We start from the raw sequence: 27,712 nt of genomic DNA, 5'->3' as shown, positions 1-27,712 counted from the left end.
CCCTTTTCCAATCCTCTGGTACCTGGCCAGTGCCCCATGAGTGCTCATAGAGCCATGCCAGGGGCCCCACTATGACCCCTGCCAATTCCCTCAGCACCCTCCGGCGAAGAGCATCTGGACCTAGTGATTTAAATACGTCCAGCCCCTCCAAAAGTTCCCTAACTAGGTTGTCCCTGACCCTAGGCATGGCGGTGCCTCCCCTGGGTTTGTTCACAATTCTAGTGGGGGAGATGTCTCGGTCCCTATTCAGGAATATGGAGGCAAAGAATTTGTTAAAGCAGTCAGCTTTTTCATTTGCCACAAGCACCAGATTGCCAAGCCTATCCTATAGGGGCCCCACATTACCCAGTGCCTTCCTATGTATGTGAAAAAGGACTTTTTATTATCCTTAATTCTGGTCACTAGCCCTAGTTCTGTCTCTGCCTTGGCCTTCCTAACAGCTTCCCTGCAGTCCTGAGCATCACAGGTGTAATCCTCCTTGATGATAGCCCCTTGCTTCCACTGTTTGTACACCTTCTTTTTTGCCCTCTGTCATCCCTGGATGCCTTTGCTAAGCCATGGGGGCTTCTTAGCATTCCTGCCCCCCTTGGTGCATATTGGGACTGACTCCCTTTGAGCTCGGAGGATTGTCTCCTTGAGGAACAACCAGCCATCTTGGACTCCCATGTCATTGAAGCTCTGAGACCCCAATGCCTCTCCTACTAACCTTCTTAGCTTACAGAAGTTGGCCCTCCTGAAGTGGAGGACCTCTGCCTTGCTTTCACCACCTTGCACTGGATAGTAAATTCCAGCAGGCGATGATCACTGTCACCCAGGAGGTCAACTGCAGACCCCTCACCTGGTTGTTGCCTGTGGCAAGGACCAAGTCCAGCAAGGACTTCCCTCCTGGGTTAAGTGCACCTCCTGGGTTAAGTGGAGGTCCTGTATCCCAGCTAGGAATCTACATGAGCAGTCAGACCTGGCTGACTGCTCCTCCCAGCAGATGTCTAAGTAGTTTAGGTCACCCATGACAACCACATCCCTTGACTTGACTGCCTCTGTGAGTTGACCTGAGAATTCCAGGTCCAGCTCATTCCCGTGGTGAGGCAGTCTGTAATAGACCCCCACTATCAAGTCCCTTTCCCCACGCCCCCCTTGCATTCTTACCCAGAGCGCCTTATTTTGCCCCTCCTCAGACCCCATCCAGATCATTGAGGATGTATATTACTCTTTGAAGTATAGTGCTACACCCCCTCACTCCTCCACCCCCCATTTTTCCTGCTCTATCTCACCTGGCAGAATTTTAGATATTTAATAACTATCATCTCTGGCCTTTCATAGAACCACAAAACCCTATTTTACTCCCAGTTTGTTTTTAAGACCTCTAAAATTTCAGGCAAGAAAATTAAGTTAAGATATGAATTCTGTATATATTGTAGTAACAGCAATGATCCTGAATCCACATTCCAAATGTGAACATCCCTGTCCTTTGGAGATGCTTACATTTGAATTTAGAACTAGATTAGAATGATTGGTTTATATGTAAAGGCTGTTCCAGAGTAGTACGGATCTCAATTTCAGTACCAACTAAAACCAAGCACTAGAAAGGGGCAGATACAATATGATTGAGGGGTATGCGTTCTTCCATTGGAGGATAGACAAAATATTATCTAAAATACTTAAAGAAGCATCTTTTTCTTTTCTTGTCCTTTCCCATACATGTAGAATGACTTTCATGTGGTGAATTGTGCACATGCATTAAGAACTTCAGGCACTTGTAAGTCTGGCAGAATTTTAGATATTTAATAATGATCATCTCTGGTCTTTCATAGAACCACAAAACCCTATCTATTTTTTAACTCCCAGTTTGTTTTCGCTACCAAAATAGCAGTGAAAGCCTCTAAGATAAGATATTTTAGATACCTCCTAATCCTTCTCGCTATTTTTTCAGCGTATAAATTGTTCAAGATTCAAACTTGAGCTTGCCTCTAAGAACTGTCTATTTCAACATCTCAAACAGTCCTCAGCAGAGATTAGAAGGAATAATTTGTTGTTCTGTACATCATCAGTTTTGTCTCTAACATAGTTGTTTTTCCTCAGGCTTTCACAACCCAGAACCCATAGATAACAAAGAGGGTGTCATGCTTTTGGGTGATGTCTACACAACTTTTTTTCATACTTTCCCTGTTTTTGAGGCCACCTACATTTAGATCTGCAGCTGTAGCCAGCTGCCGCTCCACACTTCATGTTCATGAAGGTAGCAAGTAGGTTTCACCCCTCTCCATCCTAAATGTAGGATTGGGTATGAGAAATGATATTTAGACCATATATGGCTCAGTGAATAGCATAAATATTAGTAACATATTCAGCATTTTTAATTATCCATTCCTAGGGACTGTTTATGGCTATTGCTTATTACTGTAGGAATTTATAATCTAATATTTGTTATGCTTCTGAAATTTTTAGTCTTCACAGAAAGGAGAGGGGCATCAGTATTCTATGAGATAACACCATGTATAAAGATACTTTATGAAGTAGAAATTTTTGTTACGGTAACAATAAGTATACCACCTATCTAATGCAAGTAGATAAGGTGTGAGGGGGTAGTACAGGAAGGAAGAGCAAAAGCTTTCACTGTGACATCTAAGGTCACACCAATAATAATAATAATAATGAGACAATCCATAGCCCTGTTTATAAATGTTGGCCAAAGCAAAAGCAAAACCTTGCTTAGAATTCAAAAGAATGTAAATATTCATTATGTAATTAATGCTGCTCAGTCACTCCTAGAAAAAAATCATGGAATTTTTTGTAGAGAGCTTAAGTACTTATTGATTGAGAACTTTTATAACTCTCAAAATGGAGGCATCCCCATATCTCTACAGGTATTTTAAATGAATTGAATTAATCATAGGCTTAAAAGTCTCCAGCGATCTTCGTTAACTTCCCTGGGTTTAATTAAAACATCTGTGCGCTTTTAATTTATCGATTCATCCAACTCATATGTCATGTTTTTAACACACCCCAGCATGCTCTGCATCATTTTTAACCCGATTTCCACTTAACTAAAGCAATTAAATTCACCCCGGATTAATTAAAGCATCCATACTTTAGTGCTTAAGTCAGCGTGTGCTGCTTTCCCCAAATGGTTTCTGAATGTCAGAGATTTGACACACCTGATGAGTTTTTTTGTCCTCCTGGAAATTCTTCTACGAATCCCTTTCATGCTTGCTAATGTGCAGTTTGATAGAACAAGAATAGGGAGCTTGGCAAGCCTCAAGTTTTGGCAACATAACTAAGAACTTTTAGTTCATGGTTGTCATTAAGGACCACATATTTTGGGTACATACTTATTTAAGCATAGCCATATCTGATTCCATATCTGAACTACACAGCAAGCTCTGAGTAATTCTGGAACTTCTAGTATGTTTTTGTGTACTACGCATTTGTCTTGGAGAGTGACGTATTTATTAGAAAAGGACATTCTGGGCACTTGTGGCTCTTTTAAATGGGCTTAGCCTAAAATTGCCATTTTTAAGGTACATTAAGAGCACATGTCTACATGTGCATGCCCTTAGTGCACCTTACAAATGGCAATATAAGGTTCTGTGAGCCTTAAATTTAGGCACAAATAGCTAAGTCACATTAATGCACACGTAAACACACTAATGCACATTAATGTGGCGGCCGTCAGTGGATACAAACTGCATTAATGTGCGTCAGCATGTCTGCACATGTGCTAATGTAACTTAGCTATTCATGCCTAAATTTAATGCTCCTTAATGTGCATTAGCACGTCTATGTGTAGACATGTGCCTAAATCACCTTAATGTGCCGTAAGCAAAAGCACATTAAGTTTAGATGCATGTAAATACACATGTAGACACACCCTCTATGTAGCAAAGGCAAAATTGTGCATCTCTTGAAACTGTTGATGACAATCCTAAAATTGAAACAGCACTAAAAGTTATATTCCCATTCATTCTCGAGCCCCAAGTTATATTCCCTGCATTCATTTGTCATTGGAGCTCGGTCGGGTAAGTCTGTCACATATGAATGCTAACTCCTAAGCATGAATTAAAGCAACCTAAAAGCTGCTGTAAATTGCACTGGTTTCCCACGCTCTGAAAACACCTTTACTGTTGTTAGCACAATGTTGAGCAAAAGGATAAGTGAATTAAGTCCCATTTTTCCTGATCATATCATTTTCACCAGCCAGAGGAAACAACGTCTCAAGGTTCTGGCATTCTGCAAAGCTTATTCTTTCAGTGGGATTTTGGGCTGTTGAGGCCTTTCGAAAATCAGCCCACTTATATCAAAGTAGGCTTAATTGGGTTCTAAGATGTTAGCCTTAGACAGCTACATTTGCAATTTTGGTTCAATTCTAAATTATGTAAGACACTGCTGTATAGCTATGGAACTAAATTCAGCTCTCACTTTAAAAAGTACAGCTTTATTAACTAAATTTGCACCTGTTTCCATTAGAGTATAGCTCCTTGCCTAGGGTATATTTATAAATAATTATAATAAACTGGCATATGCAATTGAAATGCAATACCTTGGCAATTACAGTAAATGCTCAGGACCCAGCATAGTAGAATGTAATGTAACTATAATGTTCTTCAGATCTATGGAACAGGATATTGTAGCGTAGGTAACCTGTTACATACAGATCTTTCCAACAATTGGACTTTATTTCCAATCCAGTTTGAAGCAGATTATGAAATGTGTTTGGTGATTTTAACTTAGTCTCTAGTGAGCTGTAATCCATCTCTCTCAAACACATGCAAAACTATGCATAATATCTCAGCAGTAGCAGCTTAATCTCTGCTAAAAGGAAGTCCTGGGTTGAGTTATTACAGAGACTGAATTAATTATCCTCAAGAGGAAGTGTTCCCAGAAGGTCAGCTTTGAGATCATTGGTAAGAAGTTCAAACCACATCTGTCTCCACTATAACTCACAGTGGTCAGTAAAATATTAAAGAACTTTATTTCTAATGTGCCAGTTTTGTACTTAATGATTCATATAAAAAGGAATCTGTACAGCTTTGTCTAAGAACAAAGAGAAAATTGAGTTTGGATAAAGGTACGTAATGCTTAAATGCATATAAAATACTAGCTACATACTGCAAGGTATAAAAAAGGATTTTTGTCCATCTCTAAATTACAGTTGTGAGTTTTGTCCTCTATACATGTTAAAGAAATATAGAGGATTTTCAGAATTTTATAAAAGTACCTTGTTCATGCTGGGCTGTTTTCCTGTCTTCAAAATCAATTAATTGTTCTGAATATTATCTCAGCCAAGTGAAATATCCTCACACTGTCTCTGTTGTCGAGACACTGAATCTGTGCCCTCATGCTGAGATGTCACTCCATTCAGGTCCATCTAGTTTGCCTAAGGAGATGGATCTAGCCTACCAGAGATGAACTCCTCCCCATGCTTCATAGCCCTGGGCTCTCTTGGGCTAATGATAATGGGATGAAGTTGTGTCTTTTAATCCTAGGCTTACAAAATGTGGAGTTCTTTTTAGTAGATAGGTTCAACTGTGTCAATCTATCTGTGCTTACTTTGAATTTTATGACATAGATTAATTCAAATGTTCAAAGTTAAATTTATATAAAGTATATGTCCTTGTATGTGTGTGTGAATATATATGTGTGTGTGTTTGTATATTGATAATATATGTGTATGCAAAATGGTGTTGGATCAAAGATAGAGATAGAGAAGGCAACAACGAAAAACCAAACAGAGACATAGAAATACCAATAGCAAAAAAAAACCTTAGGGGAAACTAGGAAAGAGAGAGAGTTATTGGGCCAAGTGTTATCTATAACATGGCATAGACATTTTCGGCAAAGAAACTAGCTTCTGCTACTTGATTTTTGGTATTTGGAGAAGCAACACTCAGTAAATAAGCAGGTGTGCATAAGAGATACCCAACTCCATCACTGGTTTCTTTTCCAAACTGAAGTAACCTGCAAACCCCCAATGATAGATAACTGTTCAAGTAAAAAAATATTTCACTTCAAAAAATATCTGAAAATTATTGCAGATTCAAACACCTAGCCTTGCAGTCCTTTTGTCTGGAGTCAGTGGAACAGCTCAAGTGAATGAGGGCTGGTCCCAGGTATGTGATGAAGAAATGGATGGAATAGTATTATGTCCACATTTTTTTCACAGCAAATCTGATAATTTGGTTCCTCTGAATGGTTCAAGTTAAGGTGGAAGTAAAAGCAAGAGCAAAGTAAGAATGGATCTTGAGCAGCAATATTCTGATAGCTTTGAATAAACATGATGTTCCCACTTAATATCAAACAGAGTAATGTACCCTCTTCCCTTCCCAAGACCCTCTCTGTCTGTCATCCACATTTTCTCCTTATCTGTGTCTGGTAACCAGCTTCCCAGTCTTTGGCAGACACTGCAGTTCATATAGGACTCAATTTATGTGGTGGACTTAGGCACCTATGTGCTTCTCTAGGGGCCTAAATACAATATTTCTGTGTTTCTAACATTCACAAAACATGCGCCTAAACTCCCTAGGTGTATACATTTCCATTGCTGTGCATACACACAACCTACCAACTTTTGAGGGCATTAAACTTCTCAGTGTTTTGTATTTAAGACCATCAAGTTCCAGAAAATAGGTATCCACCTATCACTCTTGTAGGGCCTGCTCTAGAACATCTCTAACTATTTTAAGAAATTAGATGAGCATACCTCCTTTTCCAGTAGTCCAGTGGTTAGAGCATTCACCTGTTAGAAGAGACCCACATTTAAATCCTTTCTCCGCCTGAGAGGAACTAAAAATCTCTCAAGAGGGAGCCCTCATCCTGAGGATATAGGTCAGCATGGAGTATAGTGCTTGGTCCCTTTTACTGGATTTGTTCCATTGTGTATAAAATATTAATTGTAGCAAGGAACTGAGTTTTCCCTTTTTCCTGGTAAGTGCCTTAATTAATGTTATAGAATCATTCTTAGACTTTTTCCCTGTGGCTCAATTATTATGTAATTATTCTAAAGAAAGTGGAATGGTTGCAACAAGGGGGACTGAGACACCAAAATAGCCTGATGGTTTAGGCATTACTATGGGAGATGTGGGTTCATATCCTATTAGGCAGATGTGATCCAAGGTGTCTCGTATCCCAAGTGAATGCTCTTATCACTGAACTGTTGGTAAAAAGTGGCGGGGGGGAGGGGTTGCCATCTTTTACATCATCACCTTCTCTAGCTTTCTTTGAAAGGACTGGTTCCGCCTTAGCATTTGAAGGAAAAGGCTCTCATACCTTCCTCTAGGTTGTGGTTGTACACCCTGAATGGGATAGGCACTCCATGCAAAGAACAAGGTTTCAAACTTACCTCTCCACTATAAATCTCATCCCTAGGTACCTAACTCTTCCTACACATTATTTAGGAGCTCATGATTCAAGACTCAAATTCCACCAGACAGCAGGGTTCCCAAGTGAAAGTAGATTATGATATCCATTTGTGGTGTTCCTTCTCAGGCTTTTCTTTGGTGGCAGGGTGTGAACACTGCAGATGAAGGTTCTAGTAATCACTTTGCCCAAGGTGCTGGTATAAGAATATTAAAGTTACAAAGTAAAATGGTGAAATTTTAGTGAGAAAAGTTGCCTAGATCATTCAAAAATGCTGTGGAAGAAAAAAAAAGGCCATACCAGTGAGGCATAACAGCATGTGATTGGACTGCCTTGGAACACATCAATACTCTGCTATCACATCCGTGAAAATCAAAAGTTAGTGGGCATATGCAATTAATGTGCACATAAACTTCAGGGCTTATTGCTCCAGAGGTTTTTGCTCCCGGGTGTGCTGTTTCAACATGTGCCCATGAGCAAAAAACTCTTCTGTATATTGCTCCTGAATTTATTCGTGCACAGCACATTGAGTCCAGTTGGAGCAGCCCTGCAGAGGGACTGGCTGAAGCATGAGAGTGCTTCACTGTGGGTCTAGCCAGCAGGCAGCCACTCGCACTGAAGCATCCTTGTGCCCCAGCCAGCCAGGGCAGTATCTACACATGCACTACTACACATGAAAAAACTCCAGAACAGGCTAATACTTGTATTTACAAGTTCTAGCCTGCTCCAGAGTTTATTAGTTTTGCGTGCCCCAATAGGGGTGCACGTGTAGATCTGGAGACATTTACTGTGGAGCTAATTAGGTAGCTCCGCAGTAAATGTCTCATGTAGATGCACCCAGTTCATGTAAAACTAATGTGATGTCAGAATCAAATCCATTCATTTTGACTTGTTAATAGTGGCCATTCCAGACGTTTCCGTAGTCCCCATAGTTGTCAAGTTTGAGATAAATAGCATCTATAGCCTAAAAATATATATGTACTTATATATATGTAATCATATTTGAGTGATCAGAAGCTAAATTACTACACATTGACTGCATTTTCTGATAAATAAACATGGTTATATTTATCCAAAAGAAGGTTTAAAGTAACTTTTTAAAGCAATGTTGTAAGAGTACAAATATAAACCTGTGCATCATCTCTTTCTGTCACTCAATTATCCAGCTGCGTGCCCTGTTCTGTGTAGTGGTAATGGACAATACTCCAAAGGAACCTGTTTGTGCTACAGTGGCTGGAAAGGGCCAGAATGTGATGTACCCATCAGCCAGTGTATTGATCCCTCATGTGGAGGTCATGGAACTTGCGTTGAAGGGAATTGTGTCTGCTCTGTTGGCTACAAAGGAGAGAACTGTGAAGAAGGTAAATGTTACAGTACAAACTCTATGTATGCTTTGAGTGTATCTTCTGGGTTTACAGACCCAAAGGGTAGGGAGGGAAGGGGAAGGAATTCCATAATGTTGGAGTTTAAATCTGCTCTAGCAGACAGTACACAGGTGGGCATTTCATATATGGAGTCCATTCAGTTTTACTGCTCTGGGAAACTTCAAATTGTATTTTGATCTGCTGTGTAGTTAATATTGTAGTTATTCTGCAGTGGTTGAAATGTCCCTTAGAATTGTCTGCTACAAGTAAATCTGAGAGATTTTTTTGAAGAATCAAGATAATTCTTTTCCTTTTTTATGGATTATATTTATTGAACATTTTTAATGTAAACTGGAGAACAAAATGAAAGGTGGTTTACAAAATGGCATAACTGAAACCCACAAAAGGCAAATGCTTCAGTCACTATTAATACAGAAAGAGAAGAGCCAGGTTTGGAAGACTATAGATATCCACGCTACTTAGAGACATCATGTAGGGTAAATTACTCTTGTTAAACACAATCACATGGAATTAAAGAAAAGTAGATGGTACACAGAAATGGTAGCAATTTAACAAATGCTAAAAAGCTCTTTATATTGAAAATTTAAGTAGTCATTTTTTGTGTATATAAAAAATGAGAGTATTTAACAAAATGATCTGACCAAATATGGTCATAGATAGAATTCCACAATGGTTTTGTTCATGATTACTTTTGCAAAAGGTGCCACAACATAAATCAGAGAGCTGCCTCTTTTATTTTAAGTGTAATTGTATTGTTTTATAAGGAAAATTAGCTCAGGAGAATTGCCAAAATTCTGAAGTCCTCTGCTCATCCTGAGAGCCTGTCAGTTTTAGTTCAGGCTACTCCATGTGACCGGCCAGTGTTTATCACCTCTGACCTAAAAAGGGGAGCATTTCTTTAGTTGAGATAATAGGTCTGTGACCAAGCTCATTCAAACCTTGGCTCCGTACTGAATATTCTAACTGATGCAGGAGTCTGTCTGCTAGGAATTAGGCAGAGTGCACCTGTTCATCTAATAGCCTAGTAAACAGCTCTCTGTCACCAGAAAACATAGGCAGAGATAATTAAGGCTTTCCCAGATAACACAAGTATGTCTCAGTCCTATTGTTGGGAGACCAGTGTTTTGGCTATGGGTAGCAATTAACCCTTACAGACTGGATCCATAAATCTGTATGGGATTTTTGTCAGTGCTACAGAGGCTGCTACCATTGAACTAATTACAGTCAACCATTATAAAGTGCATTTTTATCAGCTTCTCCCAGAAAATGGCTTTTAACCCCAGATGCATTAAAGAGTTCGTTCAAAACCCACTAAAGTAAATGATGTTATTTCTATTCATTTCAGAGGCCTTTACAGATTTATTCTGTAACGCCCTTCCTCCCTCCCAGTAAAGGTAATTCACAGTTCATCTAGCAGTGGAAGATTGAAGGAGATGCTCAAACATTATATAATATGGTGCCTACCACTCTCATGTAAGGGTAAAAATTAGAAGGCAGAGATGGAAAGGAATGGTTCTAGCACTTCTTTCAACATCCACACCAGGTCCCATGAATCCAAGAATTAACTTTTAGAACAAACTCTACTCTTTTGTCCAGTCCTGTTTAGTTAATATGAAGGTTAGTCATATTTAAGGTTAGTCATGAGATTCCACCTTGTTGATTAAATAGTATGAGTAAATTTCAAAGAAGATATTATTAGGAAACCTTTCCTGATAGGTAAATTTAAGCTTTCTTTCTTTCATTTTATTCCATTAATTCCACCTAGGAGCACATGAAGCAGTCCCTCTCCTTCCCTGGTTATTATACCATTCAAATACTTATAAACATGCTCCATCTCACTGTCTTTAGTTATCATTTAGTAAGACTATACATATTCATTACCTTGTGTCTGTCCTCATAAGTCAGTCTCTCCTGACAGTCACTCCTGTTTCTTCAGATCCCCTGCAATTTCTTGGCATCTTTCTAGTGTTAAGTTTTCCAGAGCTGAATGCAGTATCCTAAGTGCTGTTTCACCTGGATATAAATTGTAGTTTTTAGGAATTCTATGAATATTAATTAAATTCTATGCCTGTTAGACACTGTAACCCCCTAAAACATCATTATAAGAAATAACAGCAGGGTGCTAGTTCCACTATGATTAAGATAAACCTAGTTTGCTTGATTACTCAGAATAATCATGTGTCTTGAAAATTGCTGTGTAGTGTGTGTTATGCAGTGTGGGCTTAGCAGTCCAAATTCCATGACATTAAAATTTTACAGTCCTTACAACTGAATGGAGGGCAGAAGTGTTAGCTGAGCCACTCAGCAGGGAGATATTCCCAGGAAGTGCCCTTTTCTCCCTAACATGTGTTACCACAGAAAAGAAGGCAAATTCAGTATCCAAGAAGTTTATTAAGGCAGAGATAAGGTTCAACAGAAGTGCAGCATTCCCTTCAGGAACAGAATATGCTTATACTTAAACTTCTGACAACCAAGAAATACAGTTAAGCCCTGTCTTGAAATCCTTATGGTGCCTTTTGTGAATGCTGGCCCATCCTGCTTTAGCAAACATCATGGCACACTATCCCTCTAGATGACAGGAAGCGCTGTAGGAACAGAGTATGTGAGTGAGCACAAGAGGAGAAACGAGCAGTCTGTGGTATCATCACAAAGACAAAGGTGCATTAGGCCAGGCTTAATGAACTTAAGCAGGCTATACTTACTCTGTTTCCCAACATTTTATGTACAAGCCACCTTTGATTAGCTAGTGTTACTACACTTAACTCTCTGAAATATCTACCTACTTTTATCTCTGTTGTAACAGAACAATGTCATGTACACTGCCAAACCAGTAAGACTTCCATGGTGTCATGCTGTCTCTACATGCACAATTTATCTAATTCTTTAGGGGAAAAAGAGGTGTATTATCCGTTGGCATGCAAAAACACCGCTTCTCAAATTACAATGTGAGCTGTGACAACCTTCTTCAAGTATTCCCTGATCCAGCCACCAAAGCTGTATGTAACAGTGGGGACATCTACACAAGATGCTGACTGCACAGTAGCCTGATACTACTGTGCAGTAGTGTTGTATGGGAAAAACCATGCTGAGGCACTACTCCACAGTAGTATTAGGCCACTGTGCAGTAGCATCACTTAAAAGGCATTCACCAGCACTACTGCACAGTAACTCCAGTTAGCTCATTTAGTTAGCACTCACTTATAAAAGTACTAACTGAATGCACAGTAACCACAGAGTAGTAGTGTCTTGTGTAGACATGCCCAGTGAAGGGCAACTGGATACTGTGAAAGGAAACGAATTAATACAATTCTGAGACAGAATGTATCACATAAAGTAGCACCTTTTCTTCTTGTCTGCTTTTTGTAGGGAATCCATAGCTGAAACTTATTTATAATGTATCTCCAGTTGCTAACCAGAGGGTCGGAGTAAAGGTTGTAGGGCAGGTCTTACAGGAGCATTAACTCCTTTTGTCTTGGTTTTCAGAGATTTAAATAGCAGTTACATTCAATATTCTGGGAGGATATGAGGCTTCCCTTACCCCTGCATTAATGAAGTTTTTGGCTTTAGTCAATTTTTAAGGTAGGAAGAAGGATTTAGATGATTTAATCATTGGTGCTTGAAAAGATAAGGTTTTTAGAAGATAGATGGATTGCAGAAAGCAAGCCGTATTAACTCTGAACTTAGAAAAGGCCAGTAACATGACAAGAAAGGTTAAAATAACCTTTTGCATACTTCATTTGGCAAAAAAAATTCATAGCAATGACATTGCTACTTCAAAATCTCTTCTCTTTTGTAAATATTTTGCACACTAATTCAGGAGCTACTGAATAAAGGGTGGAATATGAAGTGGTTTCTCAACAGATTTAAGTGATCATCCAGTCTTATTTAAATTTTCTGAATGAATTAACAACACAACAAAACAAGTAAACATATCTGAATTTATATTATAGTATGAAATCTCTATTGATTTGTACTTCCCAAAAGAATGGGTCAGGTTGATTCATATGCTATTCTTCCAGTAGGAAATGGAATTAGAAGCTATGGGTCAGCATATTTTCACCAGTTAGTTTTTTATTTCTGATATTCATCATGGTCATACCGTTCAAACAATTTACCTGAAATGGCAGTGGCACCAAAATCGATATTTGTGATTCACAATTTTTGCTGCATAAACACAGTTGCTCTATTAACAGATTTGCACATGAAAATAAAATGGCATATTTGTCAGATTTCATTCAATGTGGTTTGGAGGGAGACACGTGAAATTGACAAATTAGGTTAAGTTAACAGTGTTTTTCTTGTCAGTTTCATGGTCGAGTCATTTTTCAATGACATTTAACTTCATAAGTGTAATTCATGGTTCTTTGGGGGGTTTATAGTACATATTATTCGGAAAACTCCTTGACCTCCTTTTTTGTCCTTAGGGATACAAATTGCATTCACTACCCTTTTTGTCAAATCTACAGAGGGCCCAACATTAAATGAGTTCTAATGATCTGAGCTGCCAAGGGGCTGTGGGTTCTAAGTCTCATATACTTAACTGTTAAAGCATATTGTCCTTTGTTTAAACACTACAGAAGCTCCTTATAAAATACCATTGTAACCCCTATTAAAGATTTGGGGCAAGAACATCTGCTGCTGTAAATGTGAGCTCTGTCGAAGTTAACCATTTTATGCTAGTATATGGCAGTTTAGGATCCGTCCCAAGATACCAACCCTAAAAATATTGTTTATAAATTAAACTAAATTTGAATCCATAACTCCTTTTGAAGTCTGAAAGCTATTACTTAATCACTTGATAGAATTAAATAATTGTAAAATATATTTACCTAGAACAATAGGCAGAAGGTTTAGCAAACATTATTCTATAAAATAAGTGGGGTGGCGGGGGGGTTGATGACAGGCTTGTTCAGTGATAATAAATCTCAGCTGCTTTCCCTCTGCCTGTATACCATAATTCAGGGTAGTGGAAAGGTAGCTAATTTATCTGGAAGAGGGATGTGTTTTTCATTCTTTCTACATTGCATTTATTATTGCTTCCATTTTTAAGGGGTTGTGATACTTGCCTGAAAGCTCCCCCATGGGAGTGCAAAATGGGGCGTGCAAAATGAGGCATATTCAATTTGGATTCAGCCCAAATTGGGGACAGTGATTCAATTAATTGATTCAGATCACTGTCCCTGATTTAATTCAGCTGAATCTGAATCTGAAGAGTCAATGCTTACTCAAAGAATCAGCAATTTGGCCATAGACAGAGCTTTAAATGTTTTTTCTATGTACTTCAAGGTACCAGGCGTGACTCGTGAATGCTGCAATGCGGGGGCAGATGGAGCATCGCACAGGGGGCCCTCCACGTGCTCAACAGAAAACCTTGAATTGGGCTGGAAGTACTCCTGGTCCACTTCCAGGTCTGCTGGGGAGCATGCAGGGCCCCTACCCTGCACTTCCCCAGCTCAGCGATCAGCCACAGGGGGACCCCGTGTACCCCCCACAGACCCAGGAGGCACCAGTCTCCAAGATGGGGGGCATGGGCTAATCCCCATGCACTCCCTGGCAGACAGAAGTGGACCAGAAGTACTTCTGCTCCACTTCCAGGTCTGCTACCAAGCATACTAGGGACCCCTCCTGCACTCTTGTTGGATGCTCCATTCACCCCAGCATTACAGCATTCATGAGTCACATCTGGTACCTTAAGGTACATAGAAAAAACATTTAAAGCTCTGTCTACGTCCGAATTGCCGAATCGTTCCGACTCTCTCTGAATTGATTCAGAGGGTTCCAATTCAATTCATAGAGATTAAAGTGTTTCCTGATTCAGATTCAGAGATTTGGCCACCAGATTGGGCCAAATCTCTGCTGAATTGAATTAGGGACCAAAGCTTCACACAGCCCTAGTCTTTACCAGTGCTTTATGAGATTAGAAAAATACATTTAAAGTAATGAGTTTGTACCCTTTAAAAAAATAGTGTTGGGATTTACCATTTCAAATTTTATTTTAAGTGTTATAAAGATTAAATAATATAAAATAAGACAGAAAATAATATGAAATAAGATAGAACCTTAATCTGCATCCCAAATGCAAAATAAAGTGAATTTTTTTTAATTAGTTACAGTAAAAAGTAAGTTAGTGGCTGGTTGTATTTTGCTTTGTTTCAGTATACTTGCTTACATATATCTCTGTATTTGCTGGATTCAGAAAAAATACCAATAAGGATAAGACCATCTTGTCATTTGAAAGTATTTGAGAGTCTGCCAGAAAACTGAAAATTCCAAGAAGGGAATATGTTCACCAGAAATATCCGCCTTATTTCATAACCCAAAATATGTCAGTAACTTTAAATAAACTTCTGAACTTTGGGACTGACCAAGACTACTAAATTATTTTCTTTTCCCTGTAGTTAGTAATATACAAAATTTCCAGAATTAAATAACTGGATAAAAAATCCTGTCAGTGCTATCACATTATAGTAAGCAATCTTGCCAAAGATACCATGGTCATTTATTTCTATAGGAAATAAATCTGAATTAAAGTCAGACCTATTTCATAATTCCTATTTTGTCTTCTTTATTATGTGTCTGCTTCAATCTTGTTTGTCATATCTGATTTATATACTACTTCTAAATGTTCTATAACTTCATAATGCATTTGATATGAATCTGTGTTTAGGGGAGCAGCCAAAATTTGAAAGTAAAGTATTGTTCATATAAGGTTCACTGAAACGCTTTTCCTTAATTCAGAAGGGCCATCTTTGGGAAAGATGAGAGATAAATCACTTTCATTATACACTCCAAACTTCATACAGCCTCAAGAGTGAACGCCAATCATTCTTAGTTCTTCAGCTGTGCACTAATGTACGCTAGTCATGAGATGAATTTATTTTACTTAGGACATCACTTTGACCTTGATCCTCACTTCTGCAGTGAAACGCTGTTTATAAAACCTCCAGGTTGACATTTTACAATAGAGTGCAGCTCACTTAAACAAATACTCGCTGTAAAGTAAAAAACTTGAAACTAAAATGTCACTTCTGATACAGCTGGCACACTCCATCACTCAGTGAGATCCAAGATGGCAACTCATCCCACATGGATGGTTTTCCGCCATTTACAAAAAAGAATATTTTAAATAACTTTGTTTTCTTTTTTTTTTGGTTTGAGAAATAGTTGAAGCAGTAGCTATCACTGTTAAGAGAAGGAATGTGGTCTAGTGGTTAGAACAGATTTCAGAAAACTGGAACTCCTGTTCTAATCATAGATCAGCCACTGACTGCCTATGAATAAAATGTTCTAAGGTGCCTGCCTGACTTAGGAGTCTCAGTGAAGCTTAGGTTATAAAGCCTCTATTTTACTTTTAAAAATCAGACTTGTCCTCCAAAGTCATACGGGTGTTTTTGAAAATTTTAACTTATGGGTATTTGACTCAGTAAATCTGTACTTCCATTTTCCTTCACTTAGTAAAATGGATACAGTACAGATATTACTCTATTATAATTGTATTGTATATGCAGGATATATGTAGACATATCTACAATATTGCTATCTATTACATTATATGTTTGATTGTATTATAATGTGTTATATACTAACGATAGTAATATTCCTAACAACTAGTTTTGGTAAATTATTTTGAAATCCTCTGAAGAAAGGTATTTTGGATCCATGTAAAGTATTATACTTACTCAATTTCTATTTAGCTTTGAATTGTATTAATTATTTTGAAACTTCAGTTTAATTCAACAGAAGTATGCCCTGAATATGGACCTCTAGATTTAAAATATTATTTTCACTGTTATTTTAATGCACTCATTCTTTTATTCTTCCAAAGTCAGGTTAAGATGCATCTTTTCTGTTTTATCTTTTTCATCTTCTGGCATTCATGTCCCAGCAGGTAGAATGGTATTTTTTGTACTCTCCAGTTCTTAGGATTGATTTGTACGTGGCTTAAAGAGCAACTGCAGGAGTTTGCTATAGAGTAGAATCCAGATTCTCCATAGGATGAGGTTCCTAAACCCTGTAAAAATGAGAGTTTGCAAACTGGTCAGGGGTATATATAGCCAGAGCAGGCAGCTGTGGGGGGACTGCTGAGGCACTCCAGCTATTTGCCACTTTTATTTCAAGGGCACTACTTCTCTGATCAACAGCGCAGGACTCCAACGGTGTGGAGAAGCAGTACTCTTTGAAATAAAAGCTGCAGCAATCAGCTGAGTGGCTCATTCTTAATTCAACAATCTATTGTGAATTAAGCAGGTTGCAAACCTCCCAGATATGAAAAATCTAAGTCCTACTCTACTTCGCAGTATAACAGTACTGTCCTTCATCTCAGCAATGTACACATCATAGAACACTGTTCTCTCAAGCCGTATCATCCAGATGGCATGCTGGGCGAACTGACCCTTTTCAAACAAAATGTATTTTGTTTTCTTTATTTAGTTGATTGTTTGGATCCAACCTGCTCCAATCATGGTGTCTGTGTGAATGGCGAATGTCTCTGTAGCCCAGGTTGGGGTGGCCTAACCTGTGAGCTTCCCAGAGCACAATGCCCAGACCAGTGTAGTGGGCATGGTACTTACCTCTCTGACACAGGCCTCTGTAGCTGTGATCCCAACTGGATGGGTCCTGACTGCTCTGTTGGTAAGAAAAATATTTCTGCCTGGATTTGTGGTAATCTTTCTTTCCCATTTACTGTATTGTTTAACATTCTGATGTCAAGGAAGAACCTAAAATACGAATAATTTACATGAAATATAAATTGTTCTTTCAGTGTTTGGACAGTGAAGTCATTTACCATATTTATTTGAATATAAGAAGACTCTAACTATAAGACAACCCCCTAATAATTACATTTTGTACATAGAAAATGTATCCATTTGTTACAATTTTTCAGGGATAGAATCTAAGTACGGGAGAGCTTTCTTGTATCCCACCCACCCCACTGCTACAGCCCCTTGCCCTCTGCCTCATCCACTTCTTTCCCCTGAAGACTTCCTGATCCCCCTGCAACTTACACCTCCCTTAAAGGGGCCAGCGTTAGAGGGCCTGCAGGCTCTTGCTCCCCGCTCCTTGGGGGAAAACCTTATCTTATATTTGAGTAAATACAGTATATTGTACTCTAGTTACTATGGGTAAGTAGCTATTCCTTAAATATTACGTACTATAGCATTTTCAGTGCAGGGCTAGAAGCTTGGAATTAGGAAATGTAATGTTACTGTTCCCAGACTGAAACTTGTGTGGGTTGTGACAGTGTCTCTTTCTGTTAATGTAAGGCTTTGCATTAGTAGGCAATAACCTGTTAATATTTTCAAAACGCTTTAGAGTTGGAAGGAACCTTGTATGTACTACTCATTCATAAAAAGTCATAGAACAGCAAAAAACCATTATAATGAAAATTCTTCTCTTCGGCAGTTCAAACAGAAAAAGAATCTAAGCAATTAGTTTCACATCAAGAGATATCTGTAGAGTAAATACAAAACATCCAGCTTGCCTAGTGATGCAATTAGCTGAATGTCCCTGGAACTTTGTACTCGTGACAACAGAGAAGTCAGGAAGATCAGCTTACAATTTGGATGAAACACTGAATAGTTTATTTGAAAAACAATAATTTAAAATATTTTATCTCCTGGAATTTTTCTTTTCACTTTTATTATAATATGAATTTTCAGATTAGAATTCTGAGAAATAGTACTTTGAACCTGTTCTTTGAAACCCTGGCTCCACTAATAGTTTCAGCAGCAGAGGAGCTTGCAGAAGATGGTGCGTCCCTATGGCTGGGAGCCCCTTTGTTCGACTAATGGCATGATGAGAACGAGCCCCAAAGTTATTACCATTTTTCTGGAATAACTTTGTGGCTTATTGCTTGTTTTATCATGCCATTAATTGATTGAATGTATAGCTGGGTCACAACTTAAGGCGTGATTAACCAGTTAATCATGCCTTAAGTGCAACGTGCAGATGAGGCCATAGAAATAGAGTTATAGTCTTACCCGTAGAAATTATTTCATGCTAGGCCTGAAGCATGTGAATGGAGTTGTATGGGGAAACTCATTTGCACTGAACAAAGAAGTCAGCTTTGGACCTGTCAGTGCAGCATTCAGGTTGTGGAATTTGTTATTTTCTTTTAATAAAAACGGGTGGAGGGAGGCTGGTTTTGGTGGGAATATGAGCATGCTGGGCTGACAGCATATAGTTTACAGGAGCAAGGTGCCAATTTGTGTTACTTTTCATCTTAAGCTCCCACTGCTCCTTTGCCCAGTTCACAATGACAGTATTCAGCTGTAATCATCCTTTTATTTTTTTATCCTCCTAGAAGTGTGTTCTGTGGACTGTGGCACTCATGGTGTGTGCATTGGCGGAGCATGTCGTTGTGAAGAAGGATGGACAGGAGTGGCGTGTGACCAGCGTGTGTGCCATCCCCGCTGCACAGAGCATGGAACCTGTAAAGATGGGAAATGTGAATGCAGAGAGGGCTGGAATGGGGAGCACTGCACCATTGGTAGGCAAACGACAGGCACCGAAACAGGCACATATTGCTTTCTTTTCATAAATCGTAGAAACATAGTTACTATTGTGTATTGTAATAGGCTGTTCCTTTAAGGACCCTAGTGCTTCCAAATATCAGTTCTGCCTCTGAGAATCTAAGGTGGAATGCAGAGGAACTCTGGGAATCATTTAAAATCAACAGCAAACAGAGTCTGAAAAAAACCCAAATGCAAATGGACACTAATAAGTAAAGATGTAACAAATGGTCCATCAAGGTACCATCTGAGCCAAGCTTTTCAAACTTAACTAAACATTTCTTTGTGTGAATGGGATCCTTTTTAATTTCCTGGTCTGATGCTTCAGTGCTTTCCTGCTATTATACATCACATCCGAAACACATCACCACAATAACCACACAGAGCAGGGGTCAAGTTGAGGAGGAATAAGTGCTCCCATTGTTACAGAAATAGCTCCCTAGCATTTTCCCTTGTTGTGCTGTGACAGTGGGCATGGTGTTTGCATATAGATAGTCACAGCATGGGAGGGCCTAGTCAGTACTGCAGCCTGCTGATGTACCCTTTCCTAATAGCATGCTGCTCAGTACAGCATTGGCATCATGCAGAGTGCCGTGACTAACGCGATTGCATCTCAACTGTGATATGTCGGCCGGGGAAGTTCAAAAAGATTATACTCTCACACACACACACACACACACACACACACACACACACTAAAGATACTATATCCTTTCAAATGAAAATGCTTTAAATATAAATTTTAAGAGAAATCCATTATTGCTAAATGCAATTCTTTATCTTTTCCTGCAAAGAATTAGGTAGCATACTGTATTGCTCAGACTCTTTTGAAAGGTAAGGCCATATTCACTATTTTTCCAGTGTATGGGCAAAAGGGAAGGAGAGTGAGTTTCTTACTGGGCTCGCCTCTGCTAAGAAATCTGAGTAAAAATGATCTGGAACAAAGGAATGTGTCTGCAAATTGAAAGGCTATGCACTTTGAAAGCAGCATGATTTTCTCTTAGAAGACAAATGTGTCCATTTTCCATTTCCCTGGGGCACATATTTTACTATCAAATATCCTTTTAAAAAGTAAAAATGGGTAAAAAACATAGACAACATGATTTTAATTACCTTTAAAAAGTATTTTGTAAAACAGACAACAAAGAGGCAGTATACGAATTGAGATTTTATGGCAATCAGGGACCCTAATGGGACAGTCCTATTACCAGTGAATTGTTTCTTCGTAAGCTAAAACCCTGGTCAAAATTTTGCACCCCTTGAGTGGATTTTCTTTTAAGTTTCCCTTTGAATCTCTCTGGATGTGAAAATCTCCTGGGAAACTTACTGACTGGATACTAAAAATACACCTTTATAAATAAGTAATCTATACATTTTAGGGCATCTTCTTTGAAGTTGTGGTGCCACAAGCTTCTGATGCTGTATTTTAATATCACTTAAATCAAAGCTTTTGTGATTCAGCACTTTGTCACCAACAATGCTGCTGAGCGGTTTTTTCACTTTTGTCCTCTGCACTTCTGCCCCGTCAGTACTTTCCTTCCAGGATAATCATGACATTTGATCACTGTGCTAATTAATTCCTGGACCTTTAAAACATCCAAACAATTGTCAACCCTGCCTTTTGTCTCCAATTGTGCAGTAATTGCTTATTCAAAAAAATGTTTTCCCCCTTGTGCTGAATTTGTTTGGCTTTGTAATCTTTTAAAATATATTCCTATGTTTAGATATAGCTGAAATGTCTAACATTAACTTTACTGTGCATACAAAAAGATGCCTTTCTTAGGTTGTTCAAGGAAGCTTTGTGCTTAGTGTTATTTTCTGTGCACTTATTAATCTCTCAAATTGTAAATAAGGTAGATGGCCTGTAAAAAAGGTAGATGGCCTGTAAAGGGATATTTACCCTAGTTTTCAAAGGAATGAAATGCATACATTTCTTCCAAGAGAGAGGCGAAGATGTTTCTTCTGAGGAGAATAAGCTATTCTTGTGCTAGCTTTTTCTTGAAATGGCATGTTTGAACTTTTATGTGTGTCCATCTGTAGCAGAGATGGGACTAGGGCCCAATGTTCAGGTCTACAGCTGTAATTACCCCACATTTCAGTATAAATAATGAGCTATGTAGACAAATACATGGTCATTCTTATGAGTGGGTTGAAAAGGAATTCCATCTTTCTTTATCACTGGGCCTGAATATAATCGTGCTTGTACATACACAGCATATTGCTGCGGTGCAGTTGAATTCACCAGAGGGTAAGAGAACAGGATGCTCTTTCTTTTTTATTTCTAGTGTATGGCTAGCTTTTGGGGGCCAGGATGAACACTTATCAGTGAGTACAGCATAAAGGGCATAACTACTCCCAAAGAATTGCTGTTGCCAAAGAGAGACTGAAAGCTTAACATGAGAATAAGTTATCCAGGTCTTTGAGGTTTTACACACATTCACTTGGTCTTTGTCTGTTTCCTCTCTGCCTTGGCATTCAGCGAGAAATCTAGGAAACTGGCTTACTGCTGGTAATGGTATTCAGTGAATTTTTAGCTTAAAAAAGAGGATATTATGTCAGCAACCTGATTCAGAGAGTCAACACATAGAAAACCTTCCATCTGACATGTTTCAGCTCCTGTGTCTGCCCTCACTTTCCCATCCCCCTCCTCTGAAATAAACAGCAGTTTGAATTTTGAGTAGTCAAAATTAACTGCTTAGGGACAGCCATAGGCCAGGATTTCTTCTTCAGTAAATCTGAGAAAATTGTAAATTGCTCACAGATAGTTTGCAAACAGAAAAAGAAGGGAAATTCATTAAATGAATAATTTACTCTGAATACGCACCTGCCTCTAATGATTATGACCTTGATCCAAACCCCACTGAAGTTGATGAAAAGACTTCTCCGACTTTAATTGGGCTTCAGAGCAAGACCAATTAGGGCAAATGCTCTATTTTGTGGGGAAATGAGCAATTTGAAATATACCCGAATATTTTTTACTTTCCCTTGAGTTTCTTTAGGAACAGAACACTTTGGACTAATGTGGCGGAGGAAAGGTGATGGCTGTAGCAAGCTGGAGATATTCACACTCACTCAGAATATATTATTTTCTTTTACTTGATGCCAAATTATTCCTTTCCAGACATTTAGCCAAAACTAAATCATATTTTAAGTATACTGTGTGACATTTCAGTACTGACTGCTACAGCTAACATTCCCTCTGGCTAAATTCAACAAAAAGTGTTGTTTCTTACTCCATTACTGCATTCTAACGAGGGAACTCTGAAAAGTCTCCAAGAATCATAGTGTTAGCTCATTGAAAAACATGTTTTGAATTCCAATAATGGTTTTCTGCTTGTAGCAGTAGAGATAAAGTATAAGAATAGAAGAGTACTAGTATAAAAGAAAAGCTGTAGTCAGACTTTGATATGTCAATGGAGAGCAGAATAGCTGAAAAGAAAAAAAGTCACTGGTCCTACATAACTGATTCGTACAGCAAAGCAAAGCTCTGCATTCTACATCACTCTTCACTTTCCTACTTTAGTAGTTAGGAAGGCAGATAGTTTAGTCTGATGGCAATAATAAAGAAAATGAATCTTTTACCCAATCTAAAAAGATACATGTGCCCTGATGTGCTTAATAAGTGATTGCAATAGTGGATGAGGTTATAACTAAATAATAGGGGAAAATTTAGATAAGGACAAAGAAGTTAATGCAAAACTAATAAAACAGAGAAAGACTAGGTACAGCAGTAGCTAAATCTTGGACCAATTTCATGCCTGAATTTTATTATGAGAGATTTTCTTTCTTTGATATGTCTAAGCATTAACTGTTATTAAACCCTAATGTCCTAAAATAGATCAGCTAGTCAGAAATGAAACTTGAATTGCTATAACTGTTGCATATTACCAGGGTGCAGGGATTCATTTCTTTCCAAGGGGAACGTTGTAATGACAAAGAAAAGGAAATATAGCATGGACAGAAACCTTAAAAAATAGCCAGAAACATCACTTTGAAAATGTCATTCTTTTGCAAGCCATGTCTCAACAGAACTGAGTTTGAAATATTGGCTCCACTAAAGTTATTGGCAAAACTCCACTGACTTCAATGGAACCAGGATAAACACACTGAGTATTTATGAAGTCCAAGAATGGAAATTAATCAGACAATACGAATACAACAGCCTATGTTTTGTGCCATGAATAAGGTGACCTCTTTCCACAGGAGTGGAGGCACCAGTCTTCCTTTGGTAAGTCCTATTCCCTGAACATTTTTTTCAACTGCCTCTCCTGTTATTTTATATATAAACCCCTAGATAGAAGCTGGGCAACCCTTCTTTTTATGTATGGATACATAAGCAAAACATAGTGGCAGGCGACTGTGATTGGAGGTATTTGATAACATAGAAATGTTATTGTATATGATCAGTTATTACAGTTGGTCAACTTGAGTACTACAATTTTTGTTTCTTTTATTACTTTAGTACTGGTGAAGGGTGTCACCTTTCACAGCCCTGGAGACTGAGCCCCTCAATTCATTTGTGCCTTGGCCATAAGTGCCAGATTTCTGACAGAGCCTACCCTGTGCCTCAGTTCTGTCTTGCAGAAGACACCATCTGAGATGCCATCTCCTACACTGAGCACTTGACCTCTCTACTGAGAGTACCAATCAGTACATCAAGTTTCAAACATGGACCGTTTGTTTGACCTACGGTAATTTGTTTGTTTCAGCCACATATGATTACTTGGTGATGTAGACTTTGGTCCACAATGAGTTAAACTGAAAACTCCAAATCTTTCACACCCATCAAAAACAGTTACTTTCAGATACTTAACACCATGAACGAAATTTACACTCAAGTGGTAGAAGACTTGGGATCCCATCCTTGAAGCACAGACTTCTACCAGATATGAGGACCAGATAGGAAGTTTTAGTTTTGATTGAGATTTAGAGAGACTATTTGTGCAGGATATATTGGGAAGGTGCCCTTTGCAGCCTCTGGGCATATTCACTGGTTTCCCCGGAAGGGAGAGTACAACATATCATCAAACAGATTGCTACATACTTTTTTTTTTTCATTTTTCTAGCTACCAAGTCAATAATCAACAAAACCCTACCCAGTGCAGCTTTGTGTTGTATTCTGACACAGCGGGGTAGTTTTGTCCTGTTGGAATGCTCTTTGTGTCAAAGAATTTTTTCTTTTACTGATTTTCTTGAAGTAATTACAACAATAATGATACAAGGAAAGGCAATTTACAGGAGAGGTGGGAAGAAGTGTGTGAGAAAAGACAGTGGGAAAGCATCATTTATGACAAAGGAGAGCAATTTTGAGGGATCTGGCTGTATTAGCCTTTTTCAGATATATATTTCTAGCCATTTAAATTTAATCTATAACAGACAAAGATGCACAACATGTTAAAGCAAAATATAAGTTAATTTACTACATGGCACTAGTTTTCTTTAACAAAGATTGCAGGATCCCAGCATTGGTAGCAAGTTTCTTGCTAGGATGGACTTATTAGTGACATGGTATTATACTTCATTTTGAGTGTTACTAGATAGATTTCCTCATTGTTTTCTGTCTGTTTCAATACCAAACAGTAATAGTAATCAAACGAATTAAGTGGAGTTATTTTCACTGATTATTGCCATTCTGTGTAAATTTAATTTATATTTTAATTTTCTGAAAACCTAGATAGATTGAAATTGAAGAAGTTCCCATTGTAAAGTGTTGCAGCAGTTCTCCACCTTTTTGCCCAATAAGTAATACTCTCAAGACTGACATATTACTAATCCAGTATTTATTTTTAGTAAATCTCTATACAGAGCCATCACTTTTCCCTAAAACTCTATCAAGCTTTGTGAAAAGGAAAGGGCCTTTTCCAGGAATGTTTAAAACTGACACCAAAATACCAAGAAACCTGGGGATAGCAGACCTAACGGAGGAGTAGGAAAGCAATGGGTCAGGACTAAAATGTATCCAGGTTAAGCCCAAACTACGTATTACAATAGGATGGCCTGAAATTTTTGCAAAGATTCTAATGCTTCAAGAGCAAAGAAACGCACATAGATTCATTGCACTTATTCTTGGAATCCTTTATTCTTGGAATTAAAATAGACATATTTTAATAGGAAGCATTTACTGTGGAGGCATCAGACTCCCTGGTAGGTAGAGCATCACAACTATAATATGTAAAAACTAAGGCAATGTAGCAATTCCTGTATTGGCTCAGACTCTTGGAGAGTCCAGGCCAGTATCTAGATCCTTCAGTAAAAGTGAAAGTAGCTTGTAAATGTGCACTTCTATACTTGCCCACCCACTGAGGAAGCATCTTCCCTGAATCCCTCTCATGCCCTTGAGCATGTGAGCTTTATAGGCCTCCCAAGCAATTTGTGCAACTCTGGATATCTTCATTCTCTCTGTAATTGTCCCACCTTTTCTGTAGCCTTCTAAACTCTTCACTTCAGGGATATCTTTTGGCTACTCATTCTTCAAGCTCTGTGATATATGGAAAAATAATTGTTACTTCCAACATCATGCTGAGCTGTTTCTGATCTACAAGTCTTTTCATGATCTCTGTATGAGAAACCAGGGTTTAATTTATTGTTTGTATGCCTTAAGCATAAGTAAAGTTTTTGGAACAGTTTCTCCAGTACTAGATTATCTAAATTCAATAACTCTGTCATAACTATTTCTTTATGTATTAGATGTATATTGTGTCCTTCCCAAAAGAGGCTTAGGGCCTCTAAGCAGGCTATCGTATTTCCTTCCAAGTTTACAACCAGGTATTTGTAGAATTTTCTCATGGGAACACAGGTTTCAGTATCAGGGAGTCTGAGAAACAGGTACTTTTCATATAAGTTACTTTTCATTGTACATCTCAAAGGTGCTTGCGTGGGGGACAGCTGGAGATATTTCTTGGCTAAAAAGCAAGCTAAGTAAGCTAGGAAGAGTTCTTTGGTTATGTTCCTTATTGTGGGTTCCCTGTAAAGGTTTGGAACATGCTGCTGAGCTATGTCAGGCCACTTATTTTATTCTGTGTACAGGATATATTCTGAAATGGACCCTATTTCCTCCTTCATAAGCCAAAAAAAGATAATGAGTATATTTTCAGCCAGGCACCCTACATTTCATCCAGGTTTTCAAAGAAGTACCCAACAGATACTTGTAAATAACCTCCCAGCCTACATCACGGTATTTCTTTCATTTGGAGGGGCTTCTATGCGTTTTGTATTGATTTCTGGCCAATTTTTGAGCTTGCACAACCCCCTCCCCCCCGAAAAAAAAAAAAGAAAAAGAAAAAGGAAAAAATTGATCAAGCCTGATCTAACTACCGAAAGAGCAAAACTGATTTTGCAGTTCTTCGGCATATTTGCAGCACTGAGCAACCCCTAATGTTCCAAAGATGTTGTTTCTATGTTATTTTGTACCCTGTGGTGTCAAGCACAGGTTTCAGCAAGTGAGTGAATTACATGGTATAGTTGGATATGAAATAACAAAGACATTAAGATGGTTGTGAGGGGTCATTGGTGACATCCAAATAGACTCTGCTATTTGGAATATATGTATTGTTTACTTGCAAAGAGTTATACATTGCAATAGTGCATTAATGAGAGTCCAAAGTGTATCTGCCCTTTTATGAAAGACTACCAAAAGGACCCTTTTTTTAAAAAGTACCTATTCCTGAGCCCCTTACAGTCATGCAGTTCTTACGCTTCTAAGCCCTGGTTCCTAAGGGTTTGTTTGCCACCTGAAAATATAAATAGACACCAAGTAGATTTGCAAAAGCACCTAAGCAAATTAGGCACCAAACCCCATTAAAAGTCAAAGGGAATTAAAGGCCTAAATCATTTCAGCTAAATCACATGTATCATTTCTACTAGGCACTTCCCTACATTTTAAATACATTTGTATATTTAGCTCCTCCTCCCCACATGGAAGACCCAGAGACTATATGAAGAATAGTTATGGTCACTGTTCATCAATTAATCTGAATTGGCCAGAAAACTTTCACTGGAACCAAGTTCTGCTGAAAATATGTGCTTCTGCCAAAATTTCCAAAATGGCAAAATATACAGAACCTATCCAAGCTGTTATAATGTCTTTCAGTTCTGAATGCATTGATACCAGGTAATTCATTCACTTACTGAAACCTGTACTTGACACCACAGGGTAGAAAAAAACAAAACAAAATCCAGTTTGATATTTTGTTTCAGAAGAAGAGTGGAGGTGGAGGAGGTTGCAACAATGATTACAGATCTTTTCATTATTTTCAGAAGAAAACTTTCCAATTTTTTGTTTTCAAGTAATTTTTCAGTGTACTTGTTTTACATTTCATAACATGCTACACATTTGAAAAAGTAAAAGTAAAATGTTTCTGCTAAAATTAAGTATCTTGATTAAAATTTTGCTTTGTGGAAATTTTTGAAATGTATAGGTTTCACTCTGATTTGCATATCAGATTTGGAAATCTTGACATTCGT

The 27,712-nt window shown here is 38.3% G+C and overlaps 1 protein-coding gene across 3 annotated transcripts in view; it reads left to right on the top strand.

Moving 5' to 3' along the window:
• TENM2 (teneurin transmembrane protein 2) overlaps window positions 1-27,712 on the top strand; it is a 1,069,972-nt gene that overhangs the window by 927,905 nt on the left and 114,355 nt on the right. For all 3 annotated transcript variants that reach the window (XM_019534873.1, XM_019534872.1, XM_019534874.1), the window contains 3 exons: window positions 8,520-8,714; window positions 17,169-17,369; window positions 19,042-19,227. In XM_019534873.1, coding sequence (XP_019390418.1) covers window positions 8,520-8,714; window positions 17,169-17,369; window positions 19,042-19,227 — 582 coding nt within the window. The remainder of the gene's footprint in view (window positions 1-8,519; window positions 8,715-17,168; window positions 17,370-19,041; window positions 19,228-27,712) is intronic.

The sequence above is a fragment of the Crocodylus porosus genome, unplaced genomic scaffold (genome assembly GCF_001723895.1).
Source record: "Crocodylus porosus isolate Cpor-Errol unplaced genomic scaffold, CroPor_comp1, whole genome shotgun sequence".
NCBI classification, from domain to species: domain Eukaryota; kingdom Metazoa; phylum Chordata; order Crocodylia; family Crocodylidae; genus Crocodylus; species Crocodylus porosus.
Note: the sequence above shows the minus strand (reverse complement) of the source record. Positions and strands in the feature narration are given on the sequence as shown.